The 19718-nt window shown below is 38.4% G+C and overlaps 1 protein-coding gene across 1 annotated transcript in view; it reads left to right on the plus strand.

Annotated features, from left to right (window-relative positions):
* The window catches only part of mcmdc2 (minichromosome maintenance domain containing 2), a 34501-nt gene extending 14995 nt beyond the window's left edge, over window positions 1-19506 (plus strand). Inside the window, exons 9-14 of the mRNA XM_052022609.1 lie at window positions 6959-7164; window positions 7255-7421; window positions 14170-14349; window positions 16657-16799; window positions 18221-18330; window positions 18493-19506. Of these exons, the coding sequence (XP_051878569.1) occupies window positions 6959-7164; window positions 7255-7421; window positions 14170-14349; window positions 16657-16799; window positions 18221-18330; window positions 18493-18659 (973 nt within the window). The 3' untranslated portion in view covers window positions 18660-19506. The remainder of the gene's footprint in view (window positions 1-6958; window positions 7165-7254; window positions 7422-14169; window positions 14350-16656; window positions 16800-18220; window positions 18331-18492) is intronic.
* The last annotated feature ends 212 nt before the right edge of the window (window positions 19507-19718 follow it).

Raw genomic sequence — 19718 nt, forward strand, 5'->3', positions numbered from 1 at the left:
GAGGCAAGTGTCTGATCCTGCTCCCTTTTCTTATGTTACTATGTACGTAGTCAAGCCCAAGAAACCGGATAAATTTCAGTGAGGCCACCTCTAAATCTTCTAAACTTCAGGGAATAAAGGCCCATTCTAAATCTCTCCTCACTGCCTCATTTCAGAAACCCTTGTTGCACTGCATCTTAGCAAATAAATGTTTTCATGGGTAAGGAGATTGAAACATTACACAGTACTCCAGTTGTGGTTTTTCCAAGGCCTTGTACTACAGATTTCCTTACTAATATACCCCAACTCCCCCTCCACCCAAGCTATTATATACCACACATTTTTCTAATTTGCTCTGCTGCCTGTGTTGTAACTCATACCAGGTTCCCTTCTCTCACCAGTACTGTGCTCATTAATCCATGTCAACTTCCAAATGATCAACATCCCAGTTTTAAAATACACTTTTGTTTTGAGATCCCTCAACCCCTATTATCTCTAATTTCCTGCAACTCTATCATGTTTGGTGATACCAGTGCTCCTCCATTTCTAGCTTCTTGAATATCCCTGATTTTAATTGCTCTGCTGTAATGGCTATAACTTCAGTTCCAAGTCCTTCAATTTTGAAATTCACTGCCAAACTTAGGTAGTTAACTGTTTTTTTTCCTAAGAGGCACTTCAAAACTCACTACTTTGACCATCTCTTAATCGTTTGTCTTAATATTTCCTACACATAAGTTCTTTTTGCAACTGCTTTGGTGAAGATCTTCAAATATACAGGAAGTCCCCGACTTACGAATGCCTGACTTACCAACGTCCATACTTACGAACCGACCTTCGCGATCCCCGGGCCAAGTGCGCATGCGCGGCCGCGATCCCCGGGCCAAGTGCGCATGCGCAGATACTGTTCTGAGTTACACACAAAATTGGGTTACGAACAGTCTCAAAAACGGAACCTGTTCGTAACCCGGGGACTTCCTGTATTACAATAAAAAATGTCCTGAGTAAATATAAATTAACGTAACTGCTTAATGTATCTGACTGTTAGCTTCCTGTGATTCACATACAAGGGCATACAAATCCCTCGTTAAAGCAACAGTTACTCTTCTTTCACCTTTCAAAAAATATCCTTAATTTACCAAAATGGATAATTTCTCATACCCACTTCATCTACTATTTTTATACACACTCCCTTAATTTGTCCTTAATCCTTTGTAGCCTCTTTGCTGAATCACCAACTTACTTTTCATATTAATTTTACAGCATCTGGAAAACCTGATGCTGTCAATTTACAGACTGTAAATGGCTAAAATCCAAGCATTGATCCTTAGCACTCCGCTTATTATAATTTAAATAACTTCCTTATTCCTATTCTCATTTTTTATTAACCAATTCTGAATCCAAATTAGTATATTGCTACCAATCCCAAAAACTCCAAAATTTGTCTTAACAATCTATTGTGTGGCATCTAAGTATACTATTTATATACTAAATATACTATATCTAGTTGTTCCCCCTTATCCACCCTTTTGGTTACACCCCTAAAAAGTGTTGGATCCCTGCTATTTCTGGACTGTATTTCTGTCTTCTAATGTAAATACAGATATAAGATATTATTTTCTGTTTTACCATTTCCCTATTTCCCATTATAATTTCTGTTATTGCAAAATATTGCAGATCTGAAATAAAAACAGATCATGTTCTACTGACATATCTGGTTGGCGTTATTAATGGGGGGAGAAACATTTCAGCTTGATGACCTGTTGGTTTTTGTTTCTATCCCCACAGATACTGCCTGAATTGCTGAGTATCTCCAGTGTTTTATTTTAAGGTTTTTGGCATCTGCTGTTAGATTATTATAAAATTCACTGTCACTTCCCTTCCAGGAGTTCTCTATCTAAACAAGCTCCACAGTTCTAATGAACAGTCATTGACCTGACACTTAGCTTTGTTTCCTCACAGATGCTGCCTGACATGCTGACTATTCCCAGCATTTTCTGTTTTAATCTAATAATTTCTTCTCTGATCTTGCTTTGCTTTCACTAATCTCTTCCAATATTTTCAGGAGTCTTTAAAATCTGTTCTTATTCTTACTTTCATATTAGTTGCTTTTATAATTTCCCTATCGCCTATACATAATATATCCTAGAATATTTAGTTTCCAAGCACTACATCTGAGCAGTGGCTACTACATCAAATTTACTTGTTAGTAAACTGTTTAACTTTTAATGGAAGTTTCATTCTGGTAGGACGTCTTTCATTTTAACCTCTTACTATTTGTCATTGGCATAACCTTAATTACTAATAGTTTTGTTTCTTTGCCAAACTTCCTATGCTTCCCAAAACACTGCTTTTTATTCAATATTTTAGTCTACAGCATTAACTTTTTTTCTTAGGATTTAAGTTTATCATCTGAATTAATCCCTCTACATGATCCACCCAGACTAGTTATTCAATTTCCCAGAACCCAAGTCCTGGCCTAATTTAAATGCAGGTAGTCTCAGTGGAACAGTTTTCCCAGTTTTGATTCCCGTGAGTTGAAACCTCAGATCGGAACACCACCTTTTCAGTCATGCAGCATAGCCCTCCAGCCTGTTAGTCCCTTTGCCACTTTGTGCAGGCTCAAGTGTCAATCCTGAGATTACCACCTGTGGTGTTCTGGTATTTAGTTTTGCTCCTAGTTCTTCAGACTCTTTCTTTAGTTCCACCAATAATCTTACATGGACCACAACACCTTATCCCCTCCGCCACTCCACTCCTGTTCCAATTGTCTATTATTTCTACCAAAGCAAATGACCTCTTTTCCACTTTATATTTCCATCTGCCATATCCTTGCCCTTTCACTTAACCTGTTAATATCCTGGAAATCTATAATTTGTTTATGATGCCAACAATCCACTGTTGGCATCATAAATGTGTATATATTACACAACCCTCTCATCCAAACCAGTAATGTAGATTTGAACGGAAGAATTAGCTTGTGCATTTACTACAGGCTCATGGGATCCACCATGGTAGAGTGGAAAGAAACATAAATTCATATAATCATAATTCACCATAAGTAAACATACTGGTGTTTGACAGGAGGAGTTGCCTGAAACATTTAGTCTGATGCTTTGCTGTACAGCACACCCAGAGATCATCTGACTCTAGTTGCACCTTACTGCTTCATTGTGGTGACGGTGCTGTGAATCAAGTTTGAATTCCATATCCCATGTCTCCTATGAGTCCTCCCTCGTCTGCTTCCTGGAACAGAAAGGACTTGGATGTTTGTCGTGAGTGTCTTGTGGCTCCATAACAGCCATGTGTTATAGGATGAATATTCATTGTGATTTAGAAAACCAATGGGGCTGTAATCAGAGGCATGTTAAACTGATAGGAAGGAAGCCAGACAGGCAAATCTAATTCCCTGTTGTTGTTATGGGAAGTTTATGTAACACAATGCTGGCAAATAATCTGCCAGTCTCTTGCCTTGTGTAGTTATGTGCAGCAGACTGCAAGACACCTAATAGCTCAGGCACTCCCCTAGAAGGAATCAGGCAAAAAAAATGTGGGCAACATTAATCACTGGTACTACCTGATTAGCAGGTTTCCTCCCAGGAGACTAGAGATCTCTTTCTCTACCTGATGTGATAGCTACAGCCTCAGGTCCATTGCTTTTCTGGAAGTGAAGGTAAGTGATCCTTTGTAAATCCTTTGGTTCCGGTCTCTTTCCTTTGCACTCCCTCCTATGAAGCTCTTTAGTGTATCTGTTCTGCTTCTGGCACAATACATCATTGCTGCTGGTTATAGTCTTCCTTTGGCGTGCTCCAATGCAGTCAAAGCAGATCTCCACTGCTTCTTAGTCCCAGTCTTGTCAGTTTGAAAGCTCACAAAATTGAAAAATAAAGCTGTATCCATACAATAGTTCTCTGCCAAATATTTGCCAAAAGAAATTGAGACATAAGTTGCAATGAATGATCGTTTATTCAGATGAGGCAATAACGAGCTCAAACTTGCTGCCTTCTCATTGATCAGTATTATAAACTCATAGGAAAATTATGGTGATAAGTTGAAACCAAGGTTAAGTTTGGTTTTGAAATGCCCTATTAACATTGAGACCCAAGATACTGCAGATGCTGGAATCTGCAGCAAAGAAACTGCCGGAGGAACTCAGCAAGTTGAGCAGCATCCGTGGGGGGAAACGAATAGACAACATTTTGGGTCAAAACCTTGCATCAGGACTGAGAGCATAGCCAATACGAAGGGGAGAGGTGAGGCAGGGGCTTGTCGGTGATAGGTGGAGTGAGGGATGATGGGCAGATGAAGTCAGGTGGTGTAGAGGGGGGAGCCGAAACATCAACCATTCCTTTCCCTCCATAGATGCCACCTGGCCTGCTGAGCTTCTCCAGCAGTTTGTATTTTTATTCAACCTAATAACATTGCATGATTCCTTCCAGGGTACTACAGGAACTATTAGGAGTCTGATGTACATAAATTCACAAGGCAACAGATGGATTGTTTGCCAGGCTTTAGCCGCATCAGCTTCTCAAAATGGCAATAGCCAAAATGAGCAGGAAATCAGATTTTCCTACCTAGTTACATTACCATCAAGTGGAGGGTGCTATTGATTACAACCACCTTGACTACTGCCTAATTGACACCAACAACTATCTGCCCTGCAATAATTAAAGATGCCTCATTGTTGAGTGATAGAAGATGTACTGGAGCCTTTTCAGTGGCCATCAAAAAAATATTTTTTTATGTTCCTGTGATTTAAAATATTCTTCCTTCCTCTATTTATTCATTGGTTTGGTGAGGAGCTTACAAGTTTTCCAGTTACAGATTAAATGCTGAAGGACATGTAAAGGATTAGCAATAGCAATTTTTAAATATACTACTGCAAGAAGCAACTAAACAAAGCTGTTACTCAAGAATGAAAACTGTTGTGAATACCAATATTTTTGTCCTTAATGAGCAATGGTTAAGAGGAATGCATGCTGGATAGGGATCAGAATGGAAGAATATGTCAATAGGGTTAGATAACGTAGAATGGGAGCAGTTAAAGTGAGAGATACTATATGTCAGCATAGATCAGTTGGGCAAAGTATCTTATTTCACTGTTTAAACTCTATGTAAGAATGTACAGAAAAGGGTTAAGGAATTCAATAGTCATGGGATGCTGGAACTTTACTAGTTTAATTTTTAGAAGACTGACTGATAATACAACCTTACTGTGTTAGATACTGGTCAGTAGAGCGAGTCTCACTTCAGCTATGAGAAACCACGCCTTGGTATAATTATTCATGAACTCAATTCTTTTAAAAGTAGGCAGAGTTCTGCCTTCACTCAGCTTTGCTCCCATATGAGTTCTCTTGATGCAAGATTGCTTTTGAATGATATAAAAAGTGAAAGTACTGGACATACTCTGCAGGTTGGGTAGCATTCTGGCCAGTGATCATCAGCTGATGCAAAGCTTTTGGAGCCATCTAGTTAATAGATTAATGAGGAAAGTCCAGGAGAATGAAAATCAATAGAACATGTTGGACCCGTCAAAGAGAGAGCTCAATTGTTGCTGTAAATCTGAAATGAAAGAGAATGCTGAAAATACCCAGCAGGTCAGGCATCATCTGTGGAAAGAGATAGAAACTGAATTAAAGTTAGATGGCTTTACATCAGAATTTGCCAGTTAAAAGCAGGAAAAGCTGAAATTATCTGAAACTGATGCACTGCAACATGCCTAGATGGAATATGAGATGCTTACTTTGGGCTTCATTGGAGCATTGAAGGAAACCAAAGGCAAAGATGGAGTGGGATGGACAATTAAACTGACAGGCAGTTGCAAGCTCAGGGTCATTTGTCTAGACTGAACTGAGGTATTCTGCAAAGGGGTCACCCAATTTGCATTTGGTTTCTCCAATGTAAAGACAACATGATACAGAATGCAATACTGACAGAATGCAATAGTGGCAGAAGTGCAAGTGAATTTCTGCCTCATTCGGAAGGAGTGTCTGGGTCTCTGGATGGTGGGAATGGACTCCGTAAGAGAGCAGATATTGCATTTCTTACATTTGCTTGGTTCAGTGCCTTGAAAGGTGGTTAGTGGAAATAGAAGGGCTAATTTAGGAGTCAGGAAGGAAAAAGGGAGGGGGAAGATGTGTCGGTTGGTGGAATCTCAATGAAGGTGGCAGAAATTATGGCAGATTATCCTGTTAAGAGCCTAGTCAACTATGGTAGAGGAGAAGCAAGAGTTAAGGAAAAGAAAGATATGTCATAGGGACTAGCGTAGAAAGTCAGAACAGATATGTTGAAGATAAAGAAACTGGGAGAATGAAATGGAGTCACATGAAGCATGGTGGGAGGAGTTGTAATCAAAATAGCTGTGGGAGTCAGTGGGCTTGTTATGGACATTAGTCATGAGCTTATCTCCAGAGATGGAGGGGGGGAGAGAGAAGTCAGGGAAGAGCCTGAGATGGACCATGAGAAAATGAGAGCAGAATGGAAATTGGCAGCAAAGCTAAAGAAATATTTGAGCTTCGGTCAGCTTTTGCTTGGTGGTTCATGACTTTTGAGCAATTGTGTGCTGAGCAGCTCTTTGTATTCTGGCTGACTAAGAGCCATTCACATACACTGATTTTAAACATGAGGGTATCTCCATGCAAAAAGTAGCTACAAGTTGTAGATAAAAAATCAACCCAACCCTTCAATGATAAGTTCCAGTCTCTATTATTCTAGAATGATATCTGGAAAATGCATCTTGTTAACTTTGCAGTGTAGAAATCCACTTAGGCCCAAAGGACTGTAGTAAATCAGTTTTCTTTCCTTTGATATCCTGCTCCAAGTGCTCCAGTGGGAAAAGGATAGCTTTTATATATGTAACAACCCCTTCTTAAAGTAGTGTGTGCACGATCTCTATGTTGTCAGTAATTTAAAGGATTAAATTCCCTCTCAGATAGGCTTTTGTGACAGTTGTTTTCATTAACGTTTCTCTATTTTTCTCTAGGCTGTTAAGATATAGTCTGAGCCTTGTGCCTTTTGGAGTACAACATTTACCATCATATGAAATTTTTGCAACAGTCTCCAAAGATGAACATGGAACTGGCACTGCTAAAGTTCAAGCTGGGTCTGCGCTACTTGCCAAGGGGGGTATCTGTTACATAGGGGAACTTCTTTCTCTCAGAAAGGAGGCATTTAAATTACTTCAGACAGGTACAGTGCATACTTCATCACCATGTCTACTGTACAGCTAATGCTTAAGAGAATCTTGCATTTAAAATTTTTCCACATCATGTGTGTTAGTTTTAGAAACTAGGAATATCACAGTATTTATTTCTGGAAAAAAGTTTGGAGAAGATGTTGATCAGCAGATGACCTTCCCAATCCAGTGCAACTTCTGGGCTTTAACTGATGCTAACACACACCTAAAGAAAGCTGGCCAACAAGGAGATGCCGTAATCGGATCAGTGGTAAGACAAAGATTTTATAATTTTCATTCAAGAAGGCATGGTTTTTTAAAAGATAAATTGAAATTAGTGAGCATTTATATTGAAGAAAGATTTGCAGACATACACATTCTAAACCAAACACAGAAATTAGTAAATGCTTAGGCAACCTCTGTGGAGAGAAAAACAAGAGTTGGTATTTCAAGTTGATGATCTCTCAGTAAAACTGGATATAGATGGGGTAAAACACATTTTAAAATGCAAAAGGAGAAAGAAGAAAATGTAAGGGATGGTCTGATAGGATGGAAGGCAGGAATGACAAAAGGAATGTTTACTGCAAAATAAAAGAGGGTGGTAATGGTGAATGACAAAAAGGCATCTTTAAGGGGGCATACATGAGAGATGGAGAATCTTTCACATTGAATCTTTTGAAACTAGTCCTGATTTCCACACATTTACAGATCTTCCCATGTTCTCTCCTTTCTCTGTAGCTAAACATATTTTGTCAATAATTTTCCCTCGGTTTTGAGGAAAAGCCACCGTTTTTCTCCACAGATGCCATGTATTTCCAGCATTTTGTGTAGTTATGTATTTTAAAGGGTTTTCATTTCTGTTAGTTGTTGTTCCCCAACCTAAAGATGGAAATAATCTTCTGATCCTCTACTGGTGGTTCCCTTTAAATACTGTTGGAGTTTTAGAGTGACATGGAATAACTTACAGAGGAAATTTTTCATCCCAACTTTGCGGTAGGTGAGAAATAAAGAATAATTTTAAACCATAAACCTAATCCCTACCTTCTGATTTTAATTGAGCTGGGTGAGAGCTGTCGGTGAGTGCCCCATATGCTTTCAAGCGATGGGTGGATGAAAAGCATCTTTCCTGAAGCTGTATAATTCTGTTTTTCACAGTATTTTTATCATTTTCCCCTCATTGAAGCCTAGTTTTCTTGGACTTGGAGACTCGTAAGTCTAAAGGAGATGAGAAGTGTGGCTGTTGGGAACAAAAATTTGTGGACAGATCTTGAAACATGTTCAGAATAGGATATCCAAGAAATTCATACTTCCAGGTTTTTCATTCAGAAAACTACTCCGTCCCCAACTTCCTTCAGTTGTGCTGCCTTTCCCAAAAAAAGCACTTTGTGTTTACATAGTGCACTCCCGGGACGTCTTAGCTGCAATTAAGAATTTAATTTGAGAATTTGTGAACACAAACATGAGTTCTATCACCTTACCAGTGTGCATTCCAGTGAGCTTACATTAAAATGTGGCATATTATCAACTAAACTTATGGACAGTCAGGATTATTAATGTGAGCAGCATTAAAGTTAATAACATTAATTGGTTTATAGTTTTTGTAAAAACTTAAATATATCTTCTATATTGGTTGTGCCCAGTAAATATAATAGTGTCACTAAACATTACAGATGCCATATTTGTTTCAAAATAGCATCTGGTGTGCACATGCATGTTTGTCAGTTGGACACAATATTTGAGTGTTGACAACTGTATAATCATCACCCTCTAAAATTCTACAGTGTAGGCCGATTGCAGTGTTTGCCAAACTTCCACACTGATTTGATACTCCCAATCATTTTAGAGTTCAGTGCTCCAGCTAATGCCCTCTCTTAACCCAACACAACTAAACATGTATTGAGCAGCAAGGATACAAATCCCACTTTCCCTTTCCCCACTCTAGTATCATCCACTATGTGCACATTTGATGTTGGTTGCTACAATTCCATGTTTTTGATGCATTCCAGATTTCTTTAAAGTTGGTGTGCTAAGTACTGAAGGACCTTGACTGGTTTTGAGGCTTCTGCACAAACCAATTGGTTGCCCTCAAATATGTAGGCATTTCCCTTAGAATAAAGCAAATTGAGAAGAGTGAGCACTGTGCATGGACAGAAAGACAAGCTATTAGAAAAGAGAGAAGATACAAAAAGGCTTTCAGAAAGAAGATAAAGCTACCCAAGATTTTCAGAGAAGTATTATGACAGATGAAGTTTAATGCACAAACATTTGAGGTGATGTAGGAAGAATGTGGTAAAGCAATACAGAACAAAGGACATTGTTCTAAAAGGGGTGCAGAAGTAGAGACACCTGGGATATGTGTGCAGAAATCATTGAAAGTGGCAGGGTTGGTTGAGAAAGCAGCTAATAAGGCATATACAGTTTTGGGCTTCTTCAGTAGAGGCACAGCATATTAAAAGCAGTGAAATCATTCTGAAACTTTATAAAACACCGATCTGGCTGACCCACAGTATAAAATCTAGTCATGGAACGATGTGAAAACATTAGGGTGGGTCTAGAAAAGATTTACAAGAATGGTTCCAGGAATGAGGGTCTACAGTTACAATGAGAGAACAGAGAGGCTAGAGCTGGTTGCTTTGGAGAAAACTCAGGGGAGATTTAATAGAAGCATATAAATGATGAGAGGTCAGGACAAATTGCATAGTGGGAAGATGTTCCCTTTGGGGGAGGCATTAAGAACTAGAGCTATAAAATAAAGGTAAAGAGAATTAAGAGTCATGAGGAAAAACTTTATACAGCGTGTGTTTGGAATCTTGAATGCACTGTATGCAGATGCAGTGGAGGTAGGTTTCTTTGTGGCCTTTAAGAGGGAATTGCATAAATATATATTTACACAACAGTTGCCAATATGGGCAGAGAAATGGCAGATGGAGTTTAATCCGGCCAAATGTCAGGTGTTGCAATTTGGGAGATCAAATGTAAAGGGACAGTACACTATTAATGGCAAGACCCTTAAGTGTTGATGTACAAAGGGATCTTGGAGTCCAGGTCCATAACTCCCTGAAAGTGGCTGCACAGGTTGATAGGGTGGTAAAGAATGTGTACCGTATGTTTGCCTTTATTAGTCGAGGCCTTGAGTTCGAGAGTCAGGAAGTTATGTTACAGCTTTATAAAACTTTAGTTAGGCCACAGCGGGAGTATTGCAATCAATTCTCATCACCCTAATATAGGAAGGATGTGGAGGCTTTGGAGAGGGTGCCCAAGAGGTTTACCAGGATGCTGCCTGGATTAGAGGGCACGTGCTATGAAGAGAAGTTAGATAAACTTGGGTTGTTTTCTCTGGAGTGTCAGAAGTTGAGAGGAGTCCTGATGGAGGTTTAAAAGATTATGAGAGGCACAGATAGACTGCTGGTATCTTTTTCCCAGGATCGAAATGTCTAATACTAGAGAGCATGCATTTAAGGTGAGAGGGGGTAAGTTCAAAGGAGATGTGCAGGGCAAGTTTTTTTTTACAGTGTGGTTGGTGCCTGGAATGCATTGCCAGGGATGGTAGTGGAGGCAAATACGATAGAGGCATTTAAGAGGTCCTTAGGCACATGAATGTGCAGAGAATGGTGGGATATGGACATTGTGTAGGCAGAAGGAATTAATTTAGATAGGGATTTAATTACTAGTTTAATTAGTTTGGCACATCGTAGGCCAAATGGCTTGTTCCTGTGTTTACTGTTCTTTGTTCTATATAGTGAGGAGACATTTGCAAGGCCAAAGAGAAGGAGCCAGTGGGTGGATCTGGTGGGTTGCTTTGTTAGAGACTTGTGTGGACACTGAGAGTCAGATACACAGCTTCTTTGTTATAACTATTCAATGATTCTGTTTGTGAAGTACCTGAATCCAATGAGAAACAGTGTAAGATAGGTCTGTGCTTCATCCTAATTGAAATCTGTCACTTGTTCCAGTCACATTTTCAGCCACAACTGCAGCTTCAGTGCAAGCAGAGGATTAAAATGCTCATGGTTGCTCTGGGTCCTGTCACCATTCACATGAGTGATGCGGATATCTGCATTATTTCAGTTCACCAATCACTATTGCAAAAAGAGTGGTCTACATTTCATTCTCTCTTGCCAGTTAATGGCAGCAGTTGGCCTACCATGGATTATTGACCTCTCCATGGTGCAGCATCTCATTGATTTAATTCACATTGGTTTGTGTGAATCAATACAAACTCTGAATTATACGTCTACCAAAAGAGATTAAAATCTCTCCCTTCCCAATAGCACCGTGGGAATGCCTTCCACAGAGGGACTCCTTGCTTCAAGGTGGTGGCTCACCATCACCTTCTCCAGGGCAAATTGGAATGGGCAATAAATACAGACATTCCTAGCAATCTCCAGGTCCCCCAAAAAAAGGAGGAAAAATAGAGAAAATTCACACTTCTTTAATTAGTTTGTATTGCAAGCCTCATTTTCATTGTTAAATACAAAGAGAGGATTAAATGCAGTGAATCTGTTTTTAGTCCAGTTCAAGTTTGAGTTCTTTTTCATGGCATGTGTTGTTAGGTGCAGACACAGAGTTTGAAATGAAATTAAAATCTTAGTATGTGGAAAATAATGCTTGTTGCCAATCACAGGAATAAATGAGGAAGAGCCAGAAAGACATGAAAATGGGACAAAAGGTTACCAGATTGTTAACACCGATTTATTGAAAATAAAATTTAAAGACTACTAGTACCCATGTTGCATCATGTAACATTCATTTAATGAAAGAAAGGTTGACCAAGATGTGTATAGTTTGGAACCTTTGAATTTTACATTCAGATCTAATTACAATTTCATTGACACAGTATATTATTATGTTGAATGGATAAGGTGGCATCACCCCTCCCCAATGAGGAATATGCTATCATAGTCCCCAATATGAGGTCTATGGCCCCTTTTACATTAATTCAGCAAACTGTTTTCACAAAACATGATCCCTATTTATCATTATTGAGGGTAGTACATCCACCATGGCAACTGGCCCTGCACCAATACCTTAACAGTGAGGTGTTGAAGTATTTAGTCAGGATGCACAAACCCATTAGGGCCTCAGTACCCAAGGCACTAGTATAAAAAAAACACACACACAAACTGGCAACCTTTTTTTAAACTTAACTCTCTTTATTGACCAATTAAAGTGATCAAATCCCTACTTTAAACATGTTATAAAGTGGTACAGCGTAGAAATAGACCCTTCAGCCCAACGTGTCTGTGCTGACCATCATGTCTATTCATACTCATCCGACTTGTCTGTATTAATTCCATATCCCTCTAGGCCCTGCTCATTCAAGTACCTGTCCAGATGCCACTTAAATGTTGTTTCTGTTGCCTCCACCACCTCCTCTGGCAGCTCATTCCAGATAACAACTACTCTTTGGGTGAAAGATTCACCCCTCGGATCCCCTTTAAACCTCCTCCCTCTCAAATCTATGCTCTCTAGTTTTAGATCCCTTTACCATGGGAGACAGATTATGGTCATCTACCCTATCTGTGCCTCTCATAATTTTATACACCTCTATCACTTCAACTCTGTCTCTTTTGCTTCGGGGTAAACAGACCCTTCCTATCCAAACTCTCCTTATAACTCAAGACCTCCAATTCAAGCAAAATCCTTGTGATTCTTTTATGCACCTCTCTACATTAATCATATCTTTCCTGTAGTGTGGTGATCATAACTGCACACAAATACCTAACGTACCTGTGTCCTAACGTTTTGTTCAACTGTAACACGACGATCCAACTCCTGCACTCAATACCTCAGCCAATAAAGCTAAGAGTGCCATCCACCACCTTCACCAACCTGGCTACCTGTGTTGCCCCTTTCAGGGAACAGTATACTTGTACGCCAAGGTGTCTCTGTTCAACAACACTGCCCAGGGCCCTGCCATGCACTATGTATGTCCTGCCCTGGTTTAACTTCCCAGAATGCACCACTGCACACTTGTCTGAGTTCAATTTATCTGCCATTCCCTTGTCCACTTTCACAGTTGATCTATATCCTGTTGTGAACTTGGACAAGCTTCTTCACTGTCCATTGTGCAGTGTATCTGAGTTACAGCGGTTCAGATAATGGAAATTTGCCCTCACAGAATTCAGATCTTTACCAAAAAATTTGAGATATGGAATTTGTGGTGGGGGGGGGGGGGGGGGGGGGGAAAGGGGGGGGAATAATAAATAAATAATGACTAAATGTATATAGGTAAATGAACTAGTTTACTCAGGACAACAGTTGCAGGCTGCCAATTCACAGTGGGAGGCCACTTGTGGGATTTGCTTTGGAAGCTGACAAGGCAATCTGTTCTACTGATACTTGTGCAACAACATTTTAAAAGCAATGTGACATCCATTTCTAGTTAATGAAAACAACAACCTTTCTCTTCAGCCTACAATACAATCAGAATTCCCTTACCTATAAGGCTGCATACTCACAGGGTATTACTGTTGAGAGAAAAACTTCCCTTAAGAACACATCCTCCACTTATAACATGAGATTCAAAGAGGGAAAAAGGGTTTGCATTATAGACAGTTTTCTAGGACGCAACCCCTCAGTAACATGGGAGTATACCATACCACCTTCTGTAAAATTACTAATCAAGCCACCTACCTTCTCAACCAAATCATTAACATATATGACAATTAATATGTTGTTTTGGTAGGCAAGAGAAGAAACAGAGTTTGATGGTAATTCAGCAGGCAGAGGAGGACTTGGTGTTGGGAATCCCCATTTACTTTGACTTCAATTAACATTTATTCATTAGGCTCCATTTATTGATATGATTGCTTGAATTGAGATTTAATAATAATTAGAATGGTCAGGAAACATGGTATCATGGTTTTTCCAGCAAGCATGCTACTTTGACCCTGTTACAACAACATTTTGAAATGGAAATGAAATTATATTGACATAAGAAACACCTGTTATATCTAATACACTTTTCCTTGATTAACAACATGTTGTAATTTTTCTTTTGGTTTCCATAACTTTAGGACTTGAGTTCAGTTCCAGCTAATCTGGCTGATGGCTTTGATTTAATGATTTACTGCAGTGAATCATCCGATTATCATTCTCCTATGAATCTAATCCAGCATAAACTGAATGAAGCTATGCACCAAGGCAAACCTCTCTATCCAGCACTACAGCAGTTTACAACACAAGACTATAAAGAGGTAAAATTGAGAACTTAGTTAAGATAGTGATATATAAATAAAATATGCCTTGCTACTCCAGGTGCATTTAAAAATCAAAATTATGTACAACTGTCAAACTGTTTCTTCATTTTACATCCTCTTCAGCTTCTGCAATAATATACCTGTAATAATCAGAAAGGAAACATTTAAGACCAATTGTAAGAGGAATGCAGCATTTCTAGAGCAACTTCTAAATGAACATAAAAACAAAAAAATGCTAGAAACACTCAACAAATCAGGTAGCATCAACAAAAAGAAAAACAGCCACTTCAACCTGAGAAGTTGACTCTTTGTCAGAGAAGTTCTAAGGGTCTTTGACCCAAGATGTTAACCCAGTTCCTCTTTCTACCGATGTTGCTGATGTGCGAGTTTTTCCAGCATATTCTGTTTTTTTATTTCAAATTTCCACCATCTTGTGTTTTTTTAAATACAATTTATGCATTGGATTTGGCTCTAAACCCATTCCTCAAATAACTTAGATGAAAAACACTATGATGCTGGAGGAGCTCGGCAGGTCAAGCAGCATCTGTGGAGAAAAGCAGGTGGTCAATGTTTCGGGTCAGGACCCGTCTTCAAGACTGAAGATAGGAAAAGGGGAAGCCCAATATATAGGAGGGAAAAGCAGAGCAGTGATAGGTGGACAAAAGAGGAGAGGCGGGGTGGGCACAAGGTGGTGATAGGCAAGTTTGAGAGAGGAGGAGAGAGCAGATCCACCAGGGGATGGGTCAAAGGTATGAATATTGGCATTCAAAGACAGGATGCACATTAAATTCTCCCACCTTAAGGAATCCCCACATCCCTCCACCTCCTCCCCCCCACCCCCCCCCCCCCCCCCCAACCATGCCTCTTCTTTCCTTCCCTTTCCTAGCCTCTTTTTTCTACCCTGCCCTTTTACCCATCTCCTGCTGGATCTACTCTCCCCTGCACCTGCCTATCTCTATCTCTTACCTGCATCCACCTATCACCACCTTGTGCCCACCCCACCTCCTCTCTTAGACTGCTGCTGGTGCATCAAAACCATCATGTGGACAAATCAATGTAACCAACTGTTGCTGGAATTATAGGAAGTCAGCCAGGGAGGAGGACATATTTGGCAGGGATAGAGTTAGGATGGGAAGGAAGGAAGCCAACCCTGGAGGGGATAAATAAGGACCAGTAGCTGTCTGTTCCATTTTTTGGTGCCAAGGGGAATATTCCTGCTGCACCTGTCAGAAAATTCTCCCATAACAACAGTTGGCCATTCTTGGGTGCACAAGAGGGCCTTTTAATGTGAAGCTGCTCAATCCCTGATACAAATCCAACTGGCCTTTTATAGAGTTGCCGAATTTTAATTCTTGAAAATATCTCCCACGTACATTGTCAACATATATCTCAGTTTGACTGGTAATAAACATTAGGTCTGTGTGGATGAATGTAGGAACAAGAAAACAAAAACTTCAAAAAAAAGCCATGGGCAATGATACAACAGTATAATATTTCAAAAAGTAACGATCGTGTCCTTTTACTTGAGGGTCCTGTGCAAAGTTCTTTGGTTGTATGCAATCTGCTTTAACTTTTGTTCATATAAAACGTAGTGATAGATTACCATTGCACTATTGCTGTAAGAATTAATCTTTGAAGATTTAAAAAGGTGTAAGATGTGACCAGGTATTACAAATTAATACAAACTTGTTAATAAATAAATAGAAAATCAGATTCTATGCATCATCTTGGAGTATGAACAAACTGAGTATAGGCTGAGTATTGAAATCTTTGTAAGTGTAAAACCAATCTACAAAACAAGGAAAAAAATCCTTTTCACAACTTGGCAATCCAAACTATTACACTGGTTGCAATTGGACTTAATTTATAGGAAGATTTGTTACAAGCTGCTAACATTTACCAGGCATTCTGAAAAGGATGGTGATAATTAGTTTTTGTTCTTTGTAAAGTAGATTTTCAAATGACTAACTCTTATTGGAAGGACAATACCTTTGTGTTCATTGCTATAAGTCAATCTAATGGTTTCTAAATATTATCTTGTTGGCTTTAATTTTAATTTATTTTATATATTCACTTGCAATTCTGAAAATGAAGAAAGCAATCAATTTAACTGAAAATCAAATGTTATTTACACCAAATACAAGGAGGCAGCACAGAAATTGATTTATATATCATTAGCACTTATTACACTGTTTCTAGTAGTTATACAATGACTTAAAAGTATTTGGGAATTAGCTCAAATACATTCCTCTTTGATCAATCTGTGAATGACTGTGACTTCTAACTTAAAATATACTTGATCAGCTGCTAGCATTTGCCAGAAACCAGGAAGCTGCACTTACTATCAAAGCAGAGAGGCTTATACAGGGGTATTACACTGCAAGCAGGAGAGTTCGAACTGATCCTATTCACGGATCTAAAATTTCTCCAACTGCGCTGAAAACTTTGTAAGTACTTTATTTTATTACAAAATTATCAACTATTAATATTTAGCAAAATAATCTATAATGTCTTCACTGCATTGGAAATTGACTTAAAGCAAGTTTATACTGTGGGTACATGTAAGAAAGATATAGAAAGACACATTTATATTGTGTCATTTAATGGACCTTTTGGATTACCTCAAAGTGCTGTGCAGCCAATGCAGTGATTCTTCTCAATGTGTGGTAATGTAGGCATGCAACAGCCAACATGCTTACAAGGCAAACTTCCAGAAATTGCAATGTGGTAATTCAAAAACAAAATACTCTAACTGGTGAAAAGTTGAAATAAAACATTCAATGCTGGAAATACAAAGCAGGTCTGGTGTGATATGTTTCAGGGCAATTCTCTTTTTAATAATAATATTTGTTTATTCATGAAAACATTCATTTCATTTTATTTTTTTATTATATAAAAAGAGCTTTTACTTTTAAAACCACTATTGAACTGTACTATACTTTGCTCTATTTTTCGAATCTACTAACTACAGTAAAACTGACTTTTGGAATAGCAAATTTTCTGTACAATTAGATGTTACTCCTATTAATAGCCCAACACACTTATTTCACTTTTTTTTACATTTTACATAATAAATTTTTCAGTGAAAGGGAGCTCTGATGAATTTGAAGGGAGCAAGAAATAGAACCAGGTGAGTTTCAGCAGAAATTTCAGGTTGTCAAAACATGAAAGCACTCTGGACCCCAGTACTGAATCTTACTCACAATCCAGACCTCATGTTCATGACCCCAGCTTCAGTTGCACATCTGGCCCACTGTCCAGACCCCCAGCTGCTCCAGGTCTCTACTTCACACTGCAGACCAATAACTGAGCCAGATGCCAAATATCAGATTAGAGTTTTACTGTATATGAGATATCTCAATGTATTTGGTGTGAGAAACTACCTACCTTTTGCCTTTGATAATCAGCCAATAATCACTTGTCCTTAGGGCTTTGGTATCTCTTTAAATATTATTACCCAATGGTGACGTGTAGATCCTAGGCTCCTTGAGACTGAAAAACACGTTTTAAAAATGAGGGGATTGAAGTGCCGATGTTATAAAATGTACATACACTTTAAAAAAGCTGTGAGTCCTGCTGAGGTCACAAATATATTGGAATTATTGAATGAGAGATGAGACAAAACCCAATTTTAAAATATACAAAAAACAAGTTTGAGCAACATTAAGTTGTAAGTAAATTAAATATCTAATGTTTGTTCTTGCAGTTTGTTTAATTAGAAAATGTATTCACTGCTAGTTGTTCATTCTACTTTTTTTAAAACAAGTGGGATAGTTACTTATTATAAATGTAGAGGTTTTCATTTTCATTGGAGCAACATCTAGATAATTTATGTTTGAAATATCTCAATCTTTTTCCAAATTGCCAGAATGTTTTTATCTGAAGCACATACCAAACTCAGCCTGAGAGACAAAATACTGGAACAAGATGCTGTCATTGCGATTTTACTATACGAGATTTCCATCACTGCAAGATATGGTAAGCATAGCAAAGAGTGCCTTTGAAAAAGGAATTTCAATTCTAAATTGTAATCTGAAAAGAATAATGCAATTTATAGGCTTGAATAAAGTCCTGTGTACTGAAATTAAAAGGACATGGTTCATAGTGACAGACTGAAGTAATCTTTATTATTTTCTGTAGGTGCTTCAGTGCTCTGCGTGGCTCCCAATGCAATATTTCGATTTGATCGGTGCGACAGGCACAGCTTAAATCAAAGGGATATATATTTGGCACAATTCCATCAACAACTATTACAGTTCTGCTCAACATATGCCCCTGGGATGTCTCTGCATTTTGCTGAAGAATAACTTGAAGCAAAAATTTATCTGCATTGTACTAGGAATCTGCTGATCAATATTATGTTAATGTTACTAAAATTTTTTGCAAATATTAAATGTAATAAATACCAAAAATACTAAAATGTCTGCACAAAATAACTTGGTAACAAAAGGTGTTGTCAGAAAAAGTACTTATTAGATCCTATTGTATAACTTAGTATTTCAAAAATATATAGTGCCATTGTTTAATATATTTACTGTTCAATCACTTTGAGGAGATGCTTATTGACAAAAATAATATTAATACCTCATCTAATGTTTGATATTGAATGTAATGATCCAATTTGATTATTTTTAAGATTATTAAAGATTATACTAGGAGCAGAAAGTTGTAATGGGACTCAGAATAGCTGATTGAGTATTGATCTTCAGTTATTGCAAACAAGTGTGGTATCTGCTTGTTACTTCATTTTAACTTCAAATTAGTTCTTTTAAATCTATTCTATAAAATAGTTTTCTAATCAAACAAATAAACTGCAAGAACAAATATGAAAGACTTAATTCTGCAGTTTTTTGCAGTTGCAAACTGGGTGGACCATAGACATCTCCTTGGGTTCAGTAACATCAGTCATTCCTACAAACAGTGTGACCTCTACTTTTGTGGCAATTAACTCACGCTGCCCTGCTTCTAGGACTGGGAGGCTAACAAAGAATTTTTCCCCTGCAGTTTCCTGGATTTTGCAGCTCAAGTTTCCATTGAGTTCCATTTCTAAGTGTTAGCCTTACTGAGCAGTCAAAATCAACCAGTGGAGTTTACAACCTTACAGCTCCAAAATCACCAGCCACACAAACCTTCCAGTTTTTGATTAAGAGGGCTTTTTAGTTTAGGAATTGGGAACCTATTATCATCCTCCAACTGTCCCCATTGACCTACTGGTCAGAGGAATGCTACACCTTAAACCCACAGCAACTTCACTGTCTCAGATGTTCCCTTTGTCCTATCCATCTCTCCCATCACCTTCTCTGCAACTTTAAATGAGTTTCTAATATTTTCAGTTTCCTCTTCAATTAATAATTAAGGTCAGAGCC

The sequence above is a fragment of the Pristis pectinata genome, chromosome 9, assembly GCF_009764475.1.
Source record: "Pristis pectinata isolate sPriPec2 chromosome 9, sPriPec2.1.pri, whole genome shotgun sequence".
In the NCBI taxonomy this organism is placed as follows: Eukaryota; Metazoa; Chordata; class Chondrichthyes; order Rhinopristiformes; family Pristidae; genus Pristis; species Pristis pectinata.